Below are 21,553 nucleotides of genomic sequence, written 5' to 3'. Positions count from 1 at the left end.
AAATGTAAGAACGATAATTTATTATGTATTGTCCGGTTCTGACTATTATGTGCCCAAATTCAGGAACATTGCAATCTGTATAGGTTGCATTCATAGGGAATTTCTAGATGTTATTGTTGTAGCAGCATATACTGCTATGAATTTTCCTGCTCATCTGGTTTTGCTTCTAACTTCAAATTCAAAAAGGCTCCGACCTGTACCGGTTATGTCCAAAGTGAATATGGGGTTAGGTGAGTGGGTTTGGCTGTGCAGCTGAAGACTATTGCTAATCGCCGAGTATATATATGGTAACCGTGTCATCAAATCGCGGCCAATACGAATTTAGGCAGCTACAACACCCAGATATCATCTCCAGATCTCTGGTTTATCGTGGTTGCTGCCGCTCTTCTGCGGCTCTCGGAGGTGGCGTTTCTCCGCGGATTTCATTCCTAAATTGTTTCCTCAACTACATCAGTGTAAATACCCATGCTAAAACATGGTCCTATCTTGCTTATTTTCGGCATAGCAACTGAAATGTAAGAATGAACATTTATTATGTATTGTCCGGTTCTGACTACTATGTGTCCAAATTCAGGAACATTGTTGTTGTAGCAGCATATACTGTTATGAATTTTTCTGCTCATCTGGTTTTGCTTCTAACTTCAAATTCATGCCCTATAGCAATTGAGGCGAATGCACCATCATCATCTGAGCTGTGCTAAGGCAGATGGTGTCTGTCTGCTACCCATCAGCTGCAATTTTCTCCGAGCTTTACATACATACGGTATTGTTCTAATGCCTATGCGATTTTACCTTTATGGATGATAATCAGACCTGTCTGAAAAGCCTGTAAATCTAGAGGTACACCTTTGTACCTTTGTGCCTCTTTCTCTAGATCAGGAAGAGATAGCCGTCAATAGTCCCGATTATAACACTCAATCAGGTACTGCAATACTGTGCCATATTTGACTGTGCCGATGGACGGGTATGTTCTTTATCTCCTCATGAATATGGTCCACTGGGGTCATGAGGAGACACCCTGTTGTTGTTATAGCAGCTCTATTGCTTTTACACCCTGTTGTAGTTTTCAGGAGTGGCATTCTGACGGATCTGAATATTTTTCAACTGCGTATTACTTACATTCGCAAACCACAATGGCGCAGCATAGCTAGCCACCAAACTTTCGATTTATACAAGGTCAACTTGTGCTGCCGGTCAGCGTATTGAGGTACTTGCTTCAATTTCTCAGCTTATCACAAATGTCACTCAATTGCGCGGACGACTAGAAAAGGCTTTCGAACGTTACACACTCAACATGTTGAGGATTTGGTGGTTGGAACCTACACTTCCTTAACTATTATATTTAGCGAGATCTTCATTTTAGCCGGTGATATGGACCTACGAAGATCCGATCGTTAGCCGTAGTTACGAAGGCCGGTTACTCACAAACACGCATATTGTTTTTCGGAATTGTAGAAGGGTCCCGCGGAGACCCATATCTCAGAAAGTATGGCCTTCTTTAATAAGAATATTATATTTTTGTTATCAGGGTTTCTAATGCATTAATTTGACACCCATATTGCTTTAGAGAATTTAAAAAATAAGAAAATACATGGGCCCCAATGAAACCTTGGAGGCCAATATCTCCGGAAATACCAATTTCCGCAAGAAACAAAGTATGCTGCTGTAATCAGGGCCCCAAGGGCTACATGTGGATTTCAAAACGATCCTCGAGGGGGTCCTAAACTGGACTTGTTCCTTTGAAACATTTGTAACCCCATATCTAGGGAAATACTGATTTCCTCCCGAAAAAACGTAAATTGCATTTGTTCCGGATTTACTATCCTTCCTATAAAAATAATCAATATTGGTCCACTTTTTTGGGAAGCCCTCATATAATATTACTTCCAGAATTTCGGAGTTTCGGGTAGTTGGGAAAGTCCTCAAAACTTCAAAAACCTTCCAAGAATTACCTTTTATACAATGGGGTCGATTAATCCCAAATACAACAACAACAATACCATTTAAAACATTTGACGTGGTCTTACACTTTTGATGCCTTGGTGGCTGACTACCGGTCCGGATAAATACAAAAACAGCAAACATTGCATTTAGGATGCCGGGTGGGTGACACACATTAAGAGCACACACACACACTCACTCACACAAACACTTACGAATCAAAAAACAAAATATTAAAAAATTTTAAATACTATTATTAAATAATCGGATGTGGCAAATGCCGCCGTTCCTTGCCGGAGGGTCGCCAATATAATACCGGTCCCAAAACTTACAATATTTTGACCAGGTTTCGACATGTCGTCCGACTTCTTCCAAAACCAACTACAATCACTTCTGCTTGCCAAAGACTTGCTGCTGCTGCATAAAACACTTCTGGCTTTGATTTCTGTCTTTAGAGCTTTTTCTTTTCTTTTTGTTTGTCCGAGAGTGAGAGACTATGACAACTGACACTCGTCAACAAGTGTCCGAGGTATTTATTTGTTTTCTTTTGTTAAATATTTCACGTTTTATTGGGTTTTTTGTTAAGAACTTTGTTTAAATCCTTGCAAATGACAATTCAAGTCCCAAAAACAATCGAATTTAGGGTTCCGTAGGTCGACAGACAGAAAAAAATCGCAAATTCACTTTGATGTCTGTGGTTGACTGTCAAATGCCAGTCGAAGAGAGTGTGGTCAATTGCATTGTGATGGAAAAACGCGAAAATTATTGTAAAACTTAAATCTTTAGATATAGTATATGCCCATAAAAAATTCGAAAATAAATTGAGAATTTATACAGTTTAAAAATTATATGACATATTTCATCACATTTTTAAAATATGTCAATATTTCCTAAAATACTTCATTTTAGGAACAAATTATTAAAGGAGAAAATGTTCTACATGGAATTTCACTATAGGTTGCCGAACAAGAAAAATCTGTAGATACATTACATATCAATAAAAATGTCAGCAACAAATTTTGTTATTTATAAAAGAAATATTATGACATTTTCCAAATTGAATTGTATTTATAAGAATGTTTGAATGTTTTGACCCATTTCCCAATTATGTCTATATTTCCTAGTATACTTCATTTTATGAACTCAGTGTTAATGAAGAAAATGTTTTACATCGAATTTCACTATAGGTCTCCGAACAAACGAAATACGTAGATATGGTATTTATCAATTAAAATATCATAAACAAATTCATTATTTATACAAGAAATTATTCTTTGAAATCGACCAAAATTTCCATTTATCTCAATATTTCCTAAAATAATTAACTTTAGAAACTGAGTGTCAATGAAGAAAATTTTCTAAATTAAATTTCATAATAGGTCCACGAATATGCAAAATATTTATACTGATTTCATATCAAATAAAATATCGTTAAAAAATTAGGAATTTTTGTCTTATTTTCAAAATTTGTCCATATTTCCTACTATACTTAATATTTGCTACTATACTTAATTTAGGTGTTAATGTAGAAAATGTTATACATCGAATTTCACTATAGGCCCCAAACAAGTTAAATCTGTAGATATGGTATATATCACTAAAAAAATCAGTAAAAAATTGGTTATTTATACAAAAAAGAATTTGTTGTGCATTTTTGAAGCATTTCCTAATTACGCCTATACTTCTTATAATACTTAATTTTAGCAACTGGACGTTAATATACAAAATGTTCTATATCGAATTTCACTATAAGTCGACGAACAAATGAAATCTCTGAATGAAGTATATAGGTATCAAAAATCAGTAACAAATTGATTGTTTACAAAAAGAAATATTTGTGACCCTTTTCCAAATTATGCTTGCTTATATTTCCTAAAACATATATATTTAGGAACTAAATATAAATATATAAAATGTTCTACATCGCATTTCAATATAGGTTCCGGAACAAGTTTAATCTATAAATACAGCAAAAAATCAGTACCAAATTGTTTATTTATAAAAAAATATTTTTTGCGTCTTTTTGCTCTAAATAATCGCCCATGTGCTGCATTTCGAGTTTGCTCGAATGTGAAACATTTTCCCAAATTTGGTGTGCTCCATTCCGAATTCCCAAAAAAAATATTGGGAATATAATTCGACCACATATAGCCTTGTGGATTGAAAACGAAATGAGATCGTACGTGTTTTTCTGGGCACGTACAGGTTAAAAAAGAACGCTGAAGTAATATTTAACGTGTTTTTACAATATTTATTTAAAAAATAAAGTATTTACATTAGTTTTTATAGTAAAATTAAAGAAAATAAAAAAAGGCTCATTTTATCAAAAACAGCGCGTAACATTTTTGAGATCAATCTGGAAACTCAACCACCATATGATCAAAATAAAAAAAGAATCTATAAAAAATCTACTTTTAAGATTTCCAATAATACTTTTAATAAAGTTTCTTGCAGATGTGTGCCCTTTATTATATCGATGTTGACAAGATCCATGCTCCACTTGTTTATAGGGCGTCATCAAAAATGTTTCTAAACCGTAACCACTGTCTCCTAGAAGCCAACTATTTTGCATACCATTTCCTCTTTGTTAATGTTGCCTAGCTGCACTCATATGTCAAATAAAAGCATCATGGCTGGATCCTGGTCTGCAGCTGTCCACAGCTTGCACACACTTTGTCTTCCAGGACTTTCATTACTCTCCACAATATTGTACACATTGTTGTGGGATCAACACTTATATTTGAATCATTTGCCACTACCCTCTGAAACCCACCAACAGCCAGAAATCTTTGCTGCTAACCGCAGGCTTTCGGGAATGGTACCCTTGTGTATGAAAGGACCAACTTCTCTCAAAATATCCATAAATGCTTATTTTAACACGTTCCAGTATCATTAGACTTTTTCTGGTAGAAACCAGGGCAATTAATAAGCCAGCAGGCATATTTTTTCTTAATTTTGTTGTTAAACAAATTGCAAATTCCAATGAAACATATGTTTTTTTATCGAACACATTTCGTAACATATTGAACACAGCTATGCTTTCGAGCCGCACTTTCGCTCGAAATTTTGCACAACATGGGAATTTAAAAAAGTATGGGAATTCAAAAACTCTCGGAACATGTCACATGGGCGAATACTACATTAGTCCTTCATGGAATTTTACTATAGGTGTCCGAACAATATAAACGTATAGATGTAGTATGGTATCAATAGAAAATTAAGGTAACATTAATTATTTATACAAAAACTAAAATAGTTTTTGATCTGTTAAATAATTAATAATAAAACAGCCTCTTTTTATTTCTGATTTAAATGGGGCATATATAAATATGTATAACACTAAATCAAATTTGATTAACGTTTAATTCCAAAACTTTGAAAACTATAATCTTCTATGGGTTTCATTTCGGAAAATTCTGCTTTATCGATGCGAGAACTAGGACTTCCCTTATTTTGTAGCCAATGTTTCCTACAAAAAAAAAAAAAAAAACGATAAACAATTAATAATAAAAAGAGTGAATGATTATTATTTACAAACATTTCATTTAATTCATTTTGTGGTCCTTCTAATTGCCCTTTAACTGTTCCCTCGGAGGTATTCATACACCAGCCTCTTAAACCCAAGTGATTTGCTTGTTTTTCGGTATATTTCCGAAAGAAAACCCCTATAAAAATTAGATATATGTATTAAAATAAATAGTATATATGTGTCGATAGTTACCTTGCACTTTTCCAAACACCTCAAAATCCAGGGCAAATAAACGCTTGGCCATGCTAATATGATTAATATGATCAAATGTTGGATATTTCTTTCCCGTTTTATGTTATATGAAGTGAGAGCAATCTCTCTCAGAGAGATATATATGCAAAAATACTAAAATCAATAAAATGTGTGTTTTATTAATAATCTTTTATAATTCAGATGCGTCCGAGTTCTCGGTTTCCAGTCCAGCCAGCAAACCCCCAGATTGTTTGTTTGATGTGCTGTTGATGCTGGCTGAATATTGAAAAACGTTCCACCTGTTACGAATGGGATGGGAAAGTCAAAATGCCCGGTAAAGAAGAAGTCAAAAAAGAAGACGGAAAGTTACGAATGAGGTGGGATGGAGACTAAAAAGGAGTTGGTTTGTTTACGAATGAGGTTTAAGGAAAGGATGAGAGTAGCAAGGGTAGCTCACATTCAGAGTTTGCTAATTACAACCCTGTAAACCTAAAGTGAAAGCAAACGAGACGAAGTCCAACCGTGGCGAATGAGAATCAAAACAAAAAACAAGAGGAGGACCAATCAACAGCTGATCACAATTTGAACAGTCGATCAGCTGTTTGTAGTTCCAGAACGAACTAGTTCATTGAATGACACTTCGTTTTGTAATTCACTATAACATGATAACACATTGTTCTAGGGACAATAAAAAAAGAGAATTTACTTTCTCCGTTTACATCGTACTGGATTTAACTAAAAGGATTTAATGAAATTGGAAAATTTTGCCAATTGTGTAGTAGGGGAACATAATTACATTACATAAAATCACACATATAGATATTTTTAATATATTAAATTTAAAATATTAAATTAAGAACCTTGTTTAAATCCTTGCAAATAACAAAGTCCCAAAAACAATCGACATTAGGGATCCGTAGGTCGACAGACAGAAAAAAATCGCAAATTTACTTTGATGTCTGCGGTTAGCTGTCAAATGCCAGTCGAAGAGAGTGTGGTCAATTGCATTGTGATGGAAAAACGCGGAAATTATTATAAAATCGCCAGAATAGGGAAATAATTTAATAAGTGTCGAAAAATCAGCTGTTTAGGCTACCACGGAACTCTAACTTTCTGTGAAGCTTTATTCCGAGTCTGGGCAATATTTTGAGATAGCTGCGCCCTCTTTCCTGATAAGAGGCCAACAGCACCTCTTCTTTACACTGACATATTTTCCGTACATTACTAATCTTCAGTACAGTCCTTCTAACTACTTGTCCATTCTCCCTTTACCGTATGTTGTGTTGTGATGTTCGACTTATAATTGTGGCCTATAGATCGACTAGAAAAAAAACACAAAAAAAATCATGATCATAACCGCAAATCCTTGACCATAACCGGAACCTCATGGAAATTTTATAAGCGATCAGCGCGGTATTTCCGCCCTACAATGTGGTAATGGGTTACTAAATAATATGTGAATACGTAAGCACCTGTAAATATTTACGTGTAACTCTCATATCCGAGCACATACGACAATATAATTGGTATTAATTTTAAGGCCAACCACTCAATTTCTCGGGTCTATGTCCTTCAGGAGTAAATATATACGCTATAGAATACAAATTATGTAATTTTTCACACAAAAGTCAGGGTCCAGGCATGCTTATTCTTTGGTCCGATCACCTTCTCCATGCAAAAAGTCGCGATGTTTGGGCCATAATTGCGGCCTCTAGACTGACCAGAAAATCAGACAAAAATAAAGTTTTTGGTTCATTTCATCCCCTAAATATCAACCAATCTTTTCCAAAAACAATAGGGGTCTTCATTGGCCAGAACTCAACCTACATGCAAAATTTCGTGGAGATGGGAACCAACTCTTGGGGCTGCACAATGCTATAATACCCTGACAACATAGTTGTGTAGGGTATAAATATTTATTTTAGCGATGGTTCTTTAAATTATATATTTTTAAGCCAATCTAGAGTGAAATGAAATGACACCTGATTTTTTAAGAATATTTTTTAAGGGGCCATCTACAAAACATTGCTTCCCCTGATCGCGTATATAATGTTGATTACACTATTGCTGTACTATTTAAGCCTGTACCCTCGACCGGAAGCGTAGATGTATCATATCGGACGCGCCCAAAGATTGAGGCTAGTGGAAAACCCAATACGTTTATTAGATAGCTTTGAATGAAATAAGCAGAAGCGGACAGTCAGCGTTTCTAAAGGGAGGTTCTTGGGAGAAATGACCCAGCGATCTTCTAGATCGACGAGGTTAAGTTTTGGCGCTTCTATAATGAACCAAACATATGGGTTCCTAATCTCACTCCAATGAATATAGTTTGTGAACGCAGTCACATCGATACCTGGTCGCTTCGATGATTATTGAAATTGTTCAAACCCCACAAAATTAACTCAAATCCATCGGCTGATGATACTGTGGTTTATCTATATTGTCACAAGTACTACAAACCAACATATGAACTCGGACACGAATTCTTCTCAAAAATCCAAAAAGCGTATATTCACGTATATCGTAACAGGCGTCAACTATGGGTGGGGAAGACTTTACTTTGGTCTTGGGCGACATACATCAAAATTTGACCAGACAAGTGAAACCCTTTTTAGCCTCATTGAGAAATTTCGCCTCAGTAGAGCATCCCAGCCGACACATGGAATGACACCTAACTGAATGAAGAAACACTTAAAGGTCGTGAGAAAGTACGAAAGTACGGAATATTCTCACAAGCCCCTAGGGAACTTCCTATCGACCGAATTCCTACCTCGCGTACGAGTGACTATCTCTACCGGGACCCTTTAGTATACAGGGACCGGTCAAATATGTCCGCAAAAAAAATAATAATAATAAGACCTCAACATGATTCGCCTGGATCAAGAATCACTTAATGGTCATGAGGAAGTACGAAAAGGGAATATTCCCACAAGGCCTCTGGGGAACTTCCGATCGACCGAATTCCTACCTCGCGTACATTGGCTGCCTCTACCGGGACCACAACCAAGGTAACGGCATAGCAAACCTACTATAAAGTATGTGGCAAACAAGAGGCCGAAGGCAGGCATTGTGTCAAAGGCAGCATCGGCGACTAAAGTAGAAGCTGTTTCGACCAAGTTCCAATCCTCCTCCTCAACTTCTGTGGCAATGAAGAGGATTAAATAGGTGGATAAACTGCAACAGGCAGCGAATAAACTTTTGTGGTCGAAAAGAGCACAACCTTCGATCTCGCATGTTGCGATAGTGTGAAAGCTGTCATTGAGAAGATTAAAGTCAGACCTATTGACCAGAGTCCACTCCAAGAGAGGTTTCAGCAGTAAAAAAGATAGTAGAAGGGAAAGGTACTAGAAAAACGAAAGTCGGAATTCAGGAATTCACACATTTTCGATGAAAAGGTCCCCCAACATTTTCAGTATTTTTAGAGAAGCATTCCAGCTTCTTGGAGGTTGGAAAATCGATTTCCAGAAAATGTTCCCTATTGGTAACATATTTGACTTAGCTCCCATATAACGTTTTTAATCCTATTTCCGATATTCAAAATGTTTCAGGATTTATTCGCCGAACTGACTGACATTATCTAGGGAGGTTAAAAACATGATGATGCCGTTTGCGAAGAAACCCTTGCTGACCAAAGCAGCTCAGCCTTCGGTTTCGCATGTTCCATTAGTGGGAATAGTGGGACGCCAGTCATTGGGAAGACAAACGTCGGATCTATTGACAAGTCTTAAAAGGAATCTTCAGTGTCTGCTCCAAGAGAGGTTTCAGTAGTGAAAAAAGTAGAAGTCCGACTTAGAAAAGTAGAAAACGAAAGTCGGACTTATGTTTTGACATAGTCTCAATAAAAAGGTCCCACAAAAGTTGCAGTCCTATCGAAGGGGCTTTACTTTCTTGTATTCCAGCTTCTCTTGCTTTCCATCTTCTTGGAGGTTGGAAAAACGATTTCCAGAAAACTTTCGCAATTGGTAAAATATTTGACTTAGCTTCAATAAAACGTTTTTCGCCCAATTTTCGATATTCTAAATGCTTCAGGATTTATTCGCCGAATTGATTGACATCATGGGTTCTAGGGAGGTTAAAATCATCTTTGGAGACTTTTTTTTCGATATGGGTCTATGATATTTGGGTTTTTTAGCGTAATTTTCCAACGGGAGTAGTTGTATTTTGATATATCGGATTCTTGGAGGTTGACATACATTTATGTAGAAATCTAGAATACCATATAAAGGATTATTCTCATTTTCTTTAATATTTGTATGCTTGTAACCAAGATTTCTCTCCCCCCCCTTCACAGTAGCTGTAATTGGACATATCAAAATACCGCACATTTTTAGTATTTTTGAGGGTTTTGCCGAATCGTGCCACCAAACTTGGCATTCCGTACTTTGGGAGGGTGAAAAAACATATTAGCGGATTCGTTTTTATCGATATAGGCTCTCGAGTTGATATAGCCCCCATACATCTTTTGCATATTTAGAAAAAAATATTTTTTTCGTGACAGAATAAATCGGCGTTTTTATCCACCCTATTAGTTGTCATCATTGTTGGCACTTGGCTTAGTTCAGACACAGTGATTCGGCCACACTTTGAGTTTATGTCATTATTTCATATGTAGATGGCGCTCAACTGCTTATATCATTAATGATATAGGTAAATTTTGGTAAAATGTTCACCTCTGCCTGCCGTTTCAGTTGGGCGCCATAAATATATGTATGAAATGATAGCTGATATACTGGGTCTGGAATCCGGAAAAACTGTAAACAATGATGACAACTGACAACTATCATAGTTCTGTGTGGGCCCTTAAGAAAAATTCGTAAAATTCTTTAAAAAAACCTCGCTTAGGGCAAATATGGACTCTTAGGATTTTTTAAATACATGCTTTGTGATGTGCTGGTCCCCTAGAAAACGTGTTTGGATACCCCAAGCTTATGACTGTGATTATACGATTGAAATCTAAGCTTAGGGCTATGTTTGACTCATAAAAAATTTTAAAAAATGTGTGTTTATGGCTGATAGGAGCCTGTAGAAAATTTTCTAAAATATCCGAACGTATGGCTGAGTTAGACACTAAGAATTTATTTATAAATATTCACACTTCTGGCTTTTATGACCCTTCAGAAAAGTTCTTTAAAAAATCCGCGCTTATGACTGATATGGACACATACAATTATTTTTTTTTAAATCGGTACTTCTGGAGACTGGAAAAACCCAATAGGTTTTCATTCTACTTTTGAATTTTATAATTTGCACATAGCTTTTTTTAAGATTTTTCTCAAGAACCCCTCCTGCACTATGACTGCATTTTTATACACTTCACCACACTGTGGTACAGGGTATTATGTCTTCGTGCATATGTTTGTAACAGGCAAAAGGAAACGAGATAGACACATGGTTCCTTTTGAGAATATGCATAGAATCTCTTTCTAAGTCGCTTAATACATGTCCGTCCGTCTGTCTATCTGTCTGTCCATGTTAAATTGTAAACAAATTACAGGTCGCATTTATGATCCGAATTGGATGAAATTTGGCATAGGTCACTTATTCGGCCCAAGGACGAAACCTATTGAAATTGGGAAAAATCGGTTCAGATTTAGATATAGCTCCCATATATATTTAACCGATTTAATGTAAACGGTCCCTATATATCTTTCGATTTGCACGAAATTTGGTACAGCCTAATCATTTAGGTCTAGAAGGATGTTTGCCAAGTTTCGTGAAAATCGGTCCAGATTTAGAATAGCTCCCATATATAGTTTCGTCCGATTTTATGTAAATGGTGCCCCAAAGTCCCTATATATCTTTTGATTTGCACGAAATTTTGGCATAACGTACTGAATTAAGCCTGGAGTGATGTCTGCTAAGTTTCGTGAAAATCGGTCCAGATTTAGATATAGCTCCCATACATAGTTTCGTCCGATTTCATGTAAATGGTGCCCCAAAGTACCTATATATCTTTCGATTTGCACGAAATTTGGCATGACGTACTGAATTGAGCCTAGAGTGATGTCTGCCAAGTTTCGAGTAAATCGGTCCAGATTTCTATATAGCTCCCACATATAGTTTCGTCCGATTTCAGGTAAATGGTGCACCAAAGTCGCTATATATCTTTCGATTTGCACGAAATTTGGCATAACGTACTGTATAGATCCGTATAGACTTTTATAACCCCTTATTGACTTAAGAAACAAAACAACAAACAAACTGACGAATAAATAAATGCAAGTGAGTAATATTTTTGGGAATTATTTTTTTAAGCAGTAAAAACAAAAACAGCAACAAAATATACAAAATAACTCAATACCTTATCGCTGGATGTGAATAGCGAACCCCAAAAAATATATATGACGAATATTGCACCCACCAATTTGATATTTTGATCATAAATTTGATAATCAAATGCGAGAATGGTTGTGTGGAGTAGATAAAGTTTTTAGCAAAGGCCCCCCGAGGCCTCTCACCTGATAAAGTGACGTCGTTCCAAGAAGACTAATCAATGTCTAAATTTGTATCGTCTGTTGTTCGAAGTTTCTTGAAAACATCGGGTCAATAAAAGGCTCCCCGAGGCCTCTCACCTGATAAAGTGACGTCGTTCCAAGAAGAATAATCAATAGCCAAATTTGGATAGTCTGTTTTTTGTGAAGTTTACCGAGAATATTAGGTCAACAAAATGCAATTTTTTTTTCTAAGAAAATTTTATTTTCAGGGCGATGTATACATGGTAACACCGGCACAATGAATTTTTTGGGAGCTGGACATGTTCATCAACATTATGCTATTAAAATTTCTAAAAATATAAATATGTATGCCCAAGGTCAAAGGAAAATATTCTTAGAATTATTTTAAATGCAAGCATGGTTGGTCTTTAAGGAAAAATCTCTTTAAAAAATCCATTCTTAGTATTATGTGTGACCTACGAGCCGGCGTTGGTGCTCTAAATCAAAATCTTACAAAAAAATCCAAGTCCTAAGAAATATTCTTTCAAAAATCCTGCGTGTGTCATTAAGACAAATTCTATAATAATCTATGGGTAATGATGTGAGGATCCCTATGAAAAAAATCCACACCAAATGCAATCTGAGGGCCACTTAAATGGAGATTAAAAAGAAAACAAATCCACAACTAGTACTGTATAGGCCCGCTCTGGAAAATCAATTAAAAATTCTTCACCTACTGCATTCTGCGCCTGTAAAAATTCACGTCTAGTGCCGGCTATATCCTCGAGAAAAAAACATGTTTAAATAAGTGAGCGGAGCAGTATAGTCGGACGGGGCCGACCATATGATACCCTACACAACTACCACGGAACTCTAACTTTCTGCTGATGTTTATTCCGAGCCTGGGCGATATTTCGTGATATTTGCTCCCTCTAGCCCGATTAGAGGTCAACAGCACTTCTTCCTTACACTGACACATTTCCCGAATATTACTATTCATATTCAGTATTTTCCTTCTTCCAGATTCACTTCGCCGTGGGTTGTGTTGTGATTTTCCGCTTATTATTGGCATCGACTCGTAAACAAAACCCAAAAAATTATGTATTCGGTCCACTTCATCCCAAAAATTTTATCTGATCATCACCGGAAATTATAGGCGTTGTCCTTGATCATAACTGGAACCTCATGGAAAATGTCAACGCGATCAACGCTATATTTCCGCCCTGATATACTATCAACTTCTCGGCTCTATGTCCTTCAGGAGTAAATATACACGCCATAGAATGAAAAAGGTTGTCATTTTCCACAAGGGTCCATTTGACCCGCTAAATATTGACTGATATTTATAACAATATGCATGCTTATTTTTTGGACCGATCCCCTTCCACATATAAAAATTCACGATGTTTGGGCCATAATTACGGCCTCTAGAGCAACCAGAGAAACTGACAAAAATTAAGTATTTGGTCCATTTCATCCCCTAAATATTAACCGATCTTTACCAAAAACAATAGCGGTCTTCATTGGGCCGAACCCATCCTAAATGCAAAATTTCGTGAAGATTGGTCCATAACTGTATCGTGTTTACAAATTATAATGGACAGACGGACGGACGGATGGACGACTCAGCAAGTCGAGATATGACGATCGGTATACTTAAAGGTGGGTCTTCGCGGCTTTACAAACTCTTGGGGCTGCACAAAGCTATAATACCCTGACAACATAGTTGTGTAGGGTATAAAAACCATCCCTAGTGATGTGTGACCGCTTGGGGAAAATTGTTCAAGAAAATCCATGCCTTGTGTTAGCATGAACCTGAAAAAAAAAGAAATACTTTGAAAACCAGTAAGGAAAGTAGTAAAGTCGGACTAGGCCGACTATTTGATACCCTTCACCACTTTGGGTATATTCTACAAAGTCTCCTAACAGATTTTTCGAAAGATCATAGACATGAAATTGAACGAAAGATATATGAGAACTTTTGGTGCACCAATTACCTTGAATCGGACGAAAATATATATGGGAGCTATATCTAAACCTGAACCGATTTCCACGAAACTTATCACACATCATTATAGACTCCATTTAGTACGCTATTCCAAATTTCGTGCAAATCGAAAGATATATAGGGACATCGGTGCACTGTTTACTTAAAATCGGACGAAAATATATATGGGAGCTATATCGAAATCAGAATCGATTTTTACGAAATTTAGCACACATAATACTAGACTAAGTTCAGTGTGCTATGCCAAATTTCGTGCAAATCGAAAGATATATAGGGACATTGGTACACCATTTACCTTAAATCGGACGAAAAAATATATGGGAGCTATATATAAATCTGAACCGATTTTCACGAAACTTAACACACATCATTATAAACTCCATTTAGTACGCTATGCCAAATTTCGTGCAAATCGAAACATATATAGGGACATCGGTGCACCGTTTACTTAAAATCGGACGAAAATATATATGGGAGCTATATCTAAATCTGAACCTATTTTCACGAAACTTACCACTCATCATTCTAGACTCAATTCATTACGCTATGCCAAATTTCGTGCAAATCGAAGGATATAAAGGGTCTTTGGTGGACCATTTACCTTAAATCGGACGAAAATATATATGGGAGCTATATCTAAATCTAAATCGATGTTTACGAATCTTAGCACACATCATTATAGACTCCATTTAATACGCTGTGCCAAATTTCGTGCAAATCGAAGTATATATAAGAATTTTAGTGCACCATTTACCTTAAATCGGACGAAAATTTATATGGGAGCTATATATAAATCTGAACCTATTTCCACGAAACTTATCACTCATCATTATAGACCTGACTCATTACGCTGTACCAAATTTCGTGCAAATCGAAGGATATAAAGGGTCTTTGGTGGACCATTTACCTTAAATCGGACGAAAATATATATGAGAGCTATATCTAAATCAGAATCGATTTTTACGAAATTTAACACACATAATACTAGACAAAATTCAGTGTACTATGCCAAATTTCGTACAAATCGAAAGATATATAGGGTCATTGGTGCACCATTTACCTTAAATCGGTCGAAAATATATATGGGAGCTATATCTAAATCTGAACCGATTTTCAGGAAACTTAACACACATCATTATAGACCTAATTCATTACGCTGTGCCGAATGTCGAGCAAATCGAACGATATATAGGGTCTTTGGTGCACCATTTACATTAAATCGGACGAAAATATATATGGGAGATATATCTAAATCTGAACCGATTTTCACGAAACTTATCACACATCATTATAGACTCAATTTAGTACGCTATGCCAAATTTCGTGCAAATCGAAAGGTATATAGGGACATCGGTGCACTGTTTACTTAAAATCGGACGAAAATATATATGAGAGCTATATCGAAATCAGAATCGATTTTTATGAAATTTAACACACATAGTACTAGACTAAATTCAGTGTACTATGCCAAATTTCGTGCAAATCGAAAGATATATAGGGACATTGGTGCACCATTTACCATAAATCGGACGAAACTTTATATGGGAGCTATATTTAAATCGGAACCGATTTTTACGAAACTTACTACTCATCATTCTAGACTAAATTCATTACGCTATGCCAAATTTCGTGCAAATCGAAGTATATAAAGGGTCTTTGGTGGACCATTTATCTTAAATCGGTCGAAAATATATATGGGAGCTATATCTAAATCTGAACCGTTTTCACGAAACTTAACACACATCATTTTAGACATGGAGGGGTGGGTTTTTCTCTCACAGAGGCAATGTTTCATGCCTGTTGTTTAAATATCTTTCGATTTGTGCTCAGAGCTTATCGCTAGGCAATAAAAATTTGGTTTTATGTCCACCCCAATAGGTCTAACTCACTGGCAAGAACTGCGGCCCCTGAGCTTACACCGGGGCAAAATGGTCATCTAGGCAGCACGCTCGTCAGTGAGTTGATTCCACTTCCAAATGCTAGAGGTCCCTAGAACAGGACAGACCCTAGGGATACGCTATACTGTAATTGCAGATTAATTTATTATATGACCACTAGGGGCGCCCCCGACCGCCCTGACTTTTAATCTAAATACGTTGAAATCTCAGATTTTAAATTAATTTGAATGACCGATGCCTTTTCCGAATATTTTCTTTCAATATTTTATTGAACATTCGTATTGCGTTCGTTTTTTTCTCTTTCCTGTTAATTTGATAACACACACACACGCACACCAACCCACTCCCCTACCCAAAATTTGCAGATATGGATATGAATGCCCTTATCTCTAAAACAGCGAATTCGCAATCTACCCACCCAATTGTACCAAATATATGTGTATTCTGCATGCTAACCCGCAAAACAAAAAAAAAAATGGCAGCCGCAGAAGAAAGTTGTTTGAATTTGCAATTCCAATTGCTGGGAAAGCTGAGGAGATTGGGAACCCCGCCATCATTTGTGAACGTTTTGCCTGAATTGCGGGAATTCCAACCTAACCAAACCTATATCTACAATCCACTGGAATACAATGCCGACATTATGCAGGAATATTATAGACGCTATGCCAATGGACCCAAGCGTGTTTTGTTTCTTGGCATGAATCTGGGAAGCGTTGCATCGCTAAGAACCGGTGTAAGATAATCCACAATTCACAAATATTCTGATTTGATATAGAAATTCACACTGCATTTTCAGATACCCTTTGGGGACATGAGGACAGTGCAAAAATTGATGCAATTGCAGGCGGTGATTAACGAACCACCACTACCTAGAGACTTGATTAGAGAACCCTTGGATGAACCCGATTCAAGTAGCACCAGGTTTTGGAATTTAATCCAGGCTCTGTACAATGATGCAGGAAATTTTATGGATATGTTTTTCGAAGATTGTTTTGTCGCCAACTTCTGCCCCTTGGCTTTCCTTGACTGCAGTGGTAAAAATGTTTCCCTTCAAGAATTGCCCAAGGGCAATAATCATGAACATAGTGGCTATATAGAACAAATGAAAGAAGGCTGTTTGGAAAATTTGCAACAACAAGTCGATTTGTTGAATCCTGATCTCGTTATAGCCATGGGTCATTATGTCAAAAATATTCTTAAAGGATTGGAAAATGCCAGAGCATTGAATATAGTGCGTATTAATCATCCAAGTCGTAGAACAGGAATATCGGAGCGCGAATGGATAAGAGATTCTAAAACGACTATTCTAAACGAAGAAGTATTTCAAGAGATCCTTCGAAGACACAATATTCCGCATGGCATAGACCTCCAGAATGTACCCTGAAAACCTATAAAAAATCAGGGGTGCTTTGGGGAGTTTTTTTTTTTTTTGTAAATGATAATATTTGAAATAAATACAATATGAATGATTGAAATCGATAACAATGTAGATATATATTCTTATCGATCAGAATGTAGATATACATTCCTATCGATCAGAATGTATATCTACATTCTTATCGTTTGTGTGTGTGTTTTTTTTTTGTTTTGGTTAGATCAGGTTGGAATTTGTTTAAATCGGATGGGAAAACGTTGGCGTTTCTGTTGCCATTTTTCCTAAACTTGAACCTGGCCATTCTGGACTTAATTCACCTTAGCTAAGAAAACAAGTGTGTGTGTGTGTTCTCCAAAGCCTAGATTTTTATTGGCATTTTTCTACAGGGTCCCCCCCACCGTTCTTAGCCGGAACTTTTAGTAGGCTATTACAGTTTTAAGTGTTGATTTATAATACCCTTCACCGCACTGTGGTACAGGGTATTATGTCTTTGTGCATATGTTTGCTGCAGGTAAAAGGAAACGAGAGAGACTCACGGTTCCTTCTGAGAATATGCATAGAATTACTTTCTGAGTCGATTTATGCATGTCCGTCCGTTTGCACGTCTGTCGATGTTAAATTGTAAACAAAGTACAGGTCGCATTTATAAACCGATTTGGATGAAATTTGCCAAAGCTCGCCTATTTGGTCCAAGGACAAATCCTTTTGAAATTGGGAAAATCGATTCTGATTTCAATATCGCTCCCATATATATTTTCGTCCGACTTAAGATAAATGGTGCACTAAAGTACCTATGTATCTTTCGATTTTCACGAAATTTGGCATAGCGTAATGAATTAAGTATAGAATGATGTGTGTTAAGTTTCGTGAAAATCGGTTCAGATTTAAATACCGCTCCCATATATATTTTCGTCCGATTTAAGGTAAATGGTGCACCAAAGGCCCTATGTATCCTTCGATTTCCACGAAATTTGGCCTAGCGTAATGAATTAAGTATAGGATGATGTGTGTTAAATTTTGTGAAAATCGGTTCTGATTTAGATATAGCTCCCATACATATTTTCGTCCGATTTTAGGTAAATAGTGCACCAAAGTCCCTATGTATCCTTCGATTTGCACGAAATTTGGCATAACGTACTAAATTGAGTCTAGAATGATGAATAGTGAGTTTCGGGAAAATCGGTTAAGATTTAGATATAGCTCCCATATATATTTTCGTCCGATTTAATGTAAATGGTGCGCCAAAGTCCCTAAATATCTTTCGATTTGCACGAAATTTGGCATAGCGCACTTAATTAGGTCTAGAATGGCATGTGTCAAGTTTCGTGAAAATCGGTTCATATTTCGATATAGCTCTCATATATATTGTCGTCCGATTTTATGTAAATGGTGAACCAAAGACCCTATATAACTTTCGATATGCACGAAATTTGGTAGAGAGTACTGAATTGGGTCTGGAATGATGTGTATTAAGTTTCGTGAAAATCGGTTAAGATTTAAATATAGCTCATATATATTTTCGTCCGATTTTATGTAAATGGTGCGCCAAAATCCCTAAATATCTTTCGACTTGCACAAAATTTAGTATAGCGTACTGAATTGGGACTAGAAGGACGTACGTAAAGTTTCGTGAAAATCGGTCCAGATTTAGATATAGCTCCCATATATATTTTCGTCCGATTTGATGTAAATGGTGCGCCAAAGTCCCTACATATCCTTCGATTTGCACGAAATTTGGCATAGCGTAATGAATTAAGTATAGAATGATGTGTGTTAAGTTTCGTGAAAATCGGTTCAGATTTAGATATAGCTCCCATATATATTTTCGTCCGATTTAAGGTAAATGGTGCACCAAAGTCCCTATATATATTTCGATTTGCACGAAATTTGGCATAGCGCACTGAATTGGGACTAGAAGGGCGTACATAAAGTTTTGTGAAAATCGATGTAGATTTCGATATAGCTCCCATATATATATTTTCGTCCGATTTACTGTAAATGGTCCACCTAAGTACCTATATATCTTTCGATTTCCACGAAATTTGGTATAGCGTACTGAATTGGGCCTAGAACGAAATACATAAGGTGTCGTGAAAAACGGTTCAGATTTAGATATAGCTCCCATATATATTTTCATCCGATTTTAGGTAAATGGTGCTCCAAAGTCCTTAAATATCTTTCGATATGCAGGAAATTTTTAAACCTTCGTATTCGATTATTGAAAAAAAAAATATTTTTTATTGAATAGTTTAATAAAATTTGTTTTATGCCGAGGGTACTTCTGCACATGACTCATTATGCCATTAAAGTATGTTTTGTAGTTCTGAATATTATCCTTAGATAATATTCCATGTTAACCTTGCTGCCACCCTCTTCCACCACTTGTCAAAAAATGAGCATTTATGCACGCCATTCATAAAACAGGTCATCACTAAATTACCTATGAACATTAAATAATATTTAACAGAGCGAGGGGGGATGGACGGCAATGGTTGCATTCCGATCCTGAAAAATGAAAATATTGAAATAAAATAGGGTTGTGGATTTTTTTTTTCTAGATTAGCTGGCAATTTGTGGTTGTGTTTTTTTGGAACGACCTTGAAAGCCTTTGAAGCAGCCACCACCACAAAAAATATTTTTTCTTGGTGTTTGGAGACCTTTAATTTAATCGCTTATTCCATTTAGGTTTTTTTTTATTTGCAGTAATTGTCCATCTGACACGCAATAATTAATCGAAATTGGAATTTGAACACCTGCTCATCGGCAATTTGGAGAAAAAAAAAAAAAAACAGAACTTTATAAATAAATTCGGCAAGCCAATTAGGTCAACAGCGAATTTATGGATGTTAGAAATGAAGGGCCATGGGAGAGGGGGGACAAATCGTAATTCAACATTAAATTTATGATCATGTTTTTATTTGGAGTTCATTGTCATTCTATTTGTTAAATAATTCTCTAACCCTCCCAAAAACAAAAAAAAAATTATGCAACGAAAATATGAAGAAAACATCCCAACAAATATGCTATATATTTTAGTTAATTTCTAGAAAACTTTTGTATAACCTAAAAGTATGCAACATTTTTTTAAATTAATTTTCCCTTAAATGTTTTCTTTCTACCCCCAAAAATATGGAACAATAATATTTTTATTGATCAAACGATATCAGTCTGTAATTTCCCTTCACACAAAGACATATTGTAATCCGTTATAATCGGCTCTGACCATCCATCCGAATAATCCGCCAACATCATTTGTCGTTGTCAAGTTTTAACTTTCAAGATGCCATGCGAAATCATTTCTCCTGCTTTCGATGACTTTGCTTATTTTTCCGTCCCCAGCCCCTTTCGATGAAGATTACACTTAAATTCAAGGTCAATAATGCTGTTGTCTGCAGGATACCTGACAGGATGTTGTATAAAAAAACAACAATTTGACACATTGCACATTTATGAACATGCAATTTTCATGATAAACACACACACACACATAATGGTGGCAAAGGATTAAGAGAAAATGAATAAGCCAAATTCCCCCATGGTTCCTTTTGAGAATATGCATAGAATCACTTTCTGAGTCGATTTATGCATGTCCGTCCGTCTGTCTGTCCATGTTAAATTGTAAACAAAGTACAGGTCGCATTTATGATCCGAATTGGATGAAATTTGGCACAGCTCATTTGTTTGGCATAAGGACGAACCCTATTGAAATTGGGAAAAATCGGTTCTGATTTAGATATAGCTCCCATATATATTTTCGTCCGATTTAAGGTAAATGGTGTACCAAAGTCTCTATACATCTTTCGATTTGCATGAAATTTGGCACAGCGTAATGACTAAGGTTTAGAATAATGTGTGCTAAGTTCGGGAAAATCGGTTCAGATTTAGATATAGCTCCCATATATAGTTTCACCCGATTTTATGTAAATAGTCCTCTAAAGTCCCTATATATCTTTCGATTTTCACGAAATTTGGCACAGCGTAATGACTAAGGTCTAGAATGATGTGTGCTAAGTTTCGTGAAAATCGATTCAGATTTAGATATAGCTCCCGTATATATCTTCGTCCGATTTAAGGTAAATGGTGTACCAAAGTCCCTATATATCTTTCGATTTGCACGAAATTTGGCATAGCGGACTGAATTAAGTCTAGAATCATGTGTGCAAGGTTTCGTGAAAA

At 36.2% G+C, this 21,553-nt stretch overlaps 1 protein-coding gene across 1 annotated transcript; it reads left to right on the top strand.

The window, feature by feature from the left end:
* Window positions 1–16,477: 16,477 nt before the first annotated feature.
* Window positions 16,478–17,320, top strand: LOC133326359 (single-strand selective monofunctional uracil DNA glycosylase-like; the record flags this gene model as incomplete). The annotated part of the gene is made up of 2 exons (XM_061535010.1): window positions 16,478–16,735; window positions 16,799–17,320. Coding segments are annotated over exons 1-2 (780 nt in total), but the record flags the coding sequence as incomplete, so codon positions are not given.
* Between the last annotated feature and the right edge of the window lie 4,233 nt (window positions 17,321–21,553).

Source organism: Musca vetustissima, unplaced genomic scaffold (genome assembly GCF_032173495.1).
Source record: "Musca vetustissima isolate MV318-11 ecotype Yass unplaced genomic scaffold, APGP_CSIRO_Mvet_v1 utg45938, whole genome shotgun sequence".
NCBI lineage: Eukaryota > Metazoa > Arthropoda > Insecta > Diptera > Muscidae > Musca > Musca vetustissima.
This window is presented reverse-complemented; position numbering and strand designations above follow the sequence as displayed.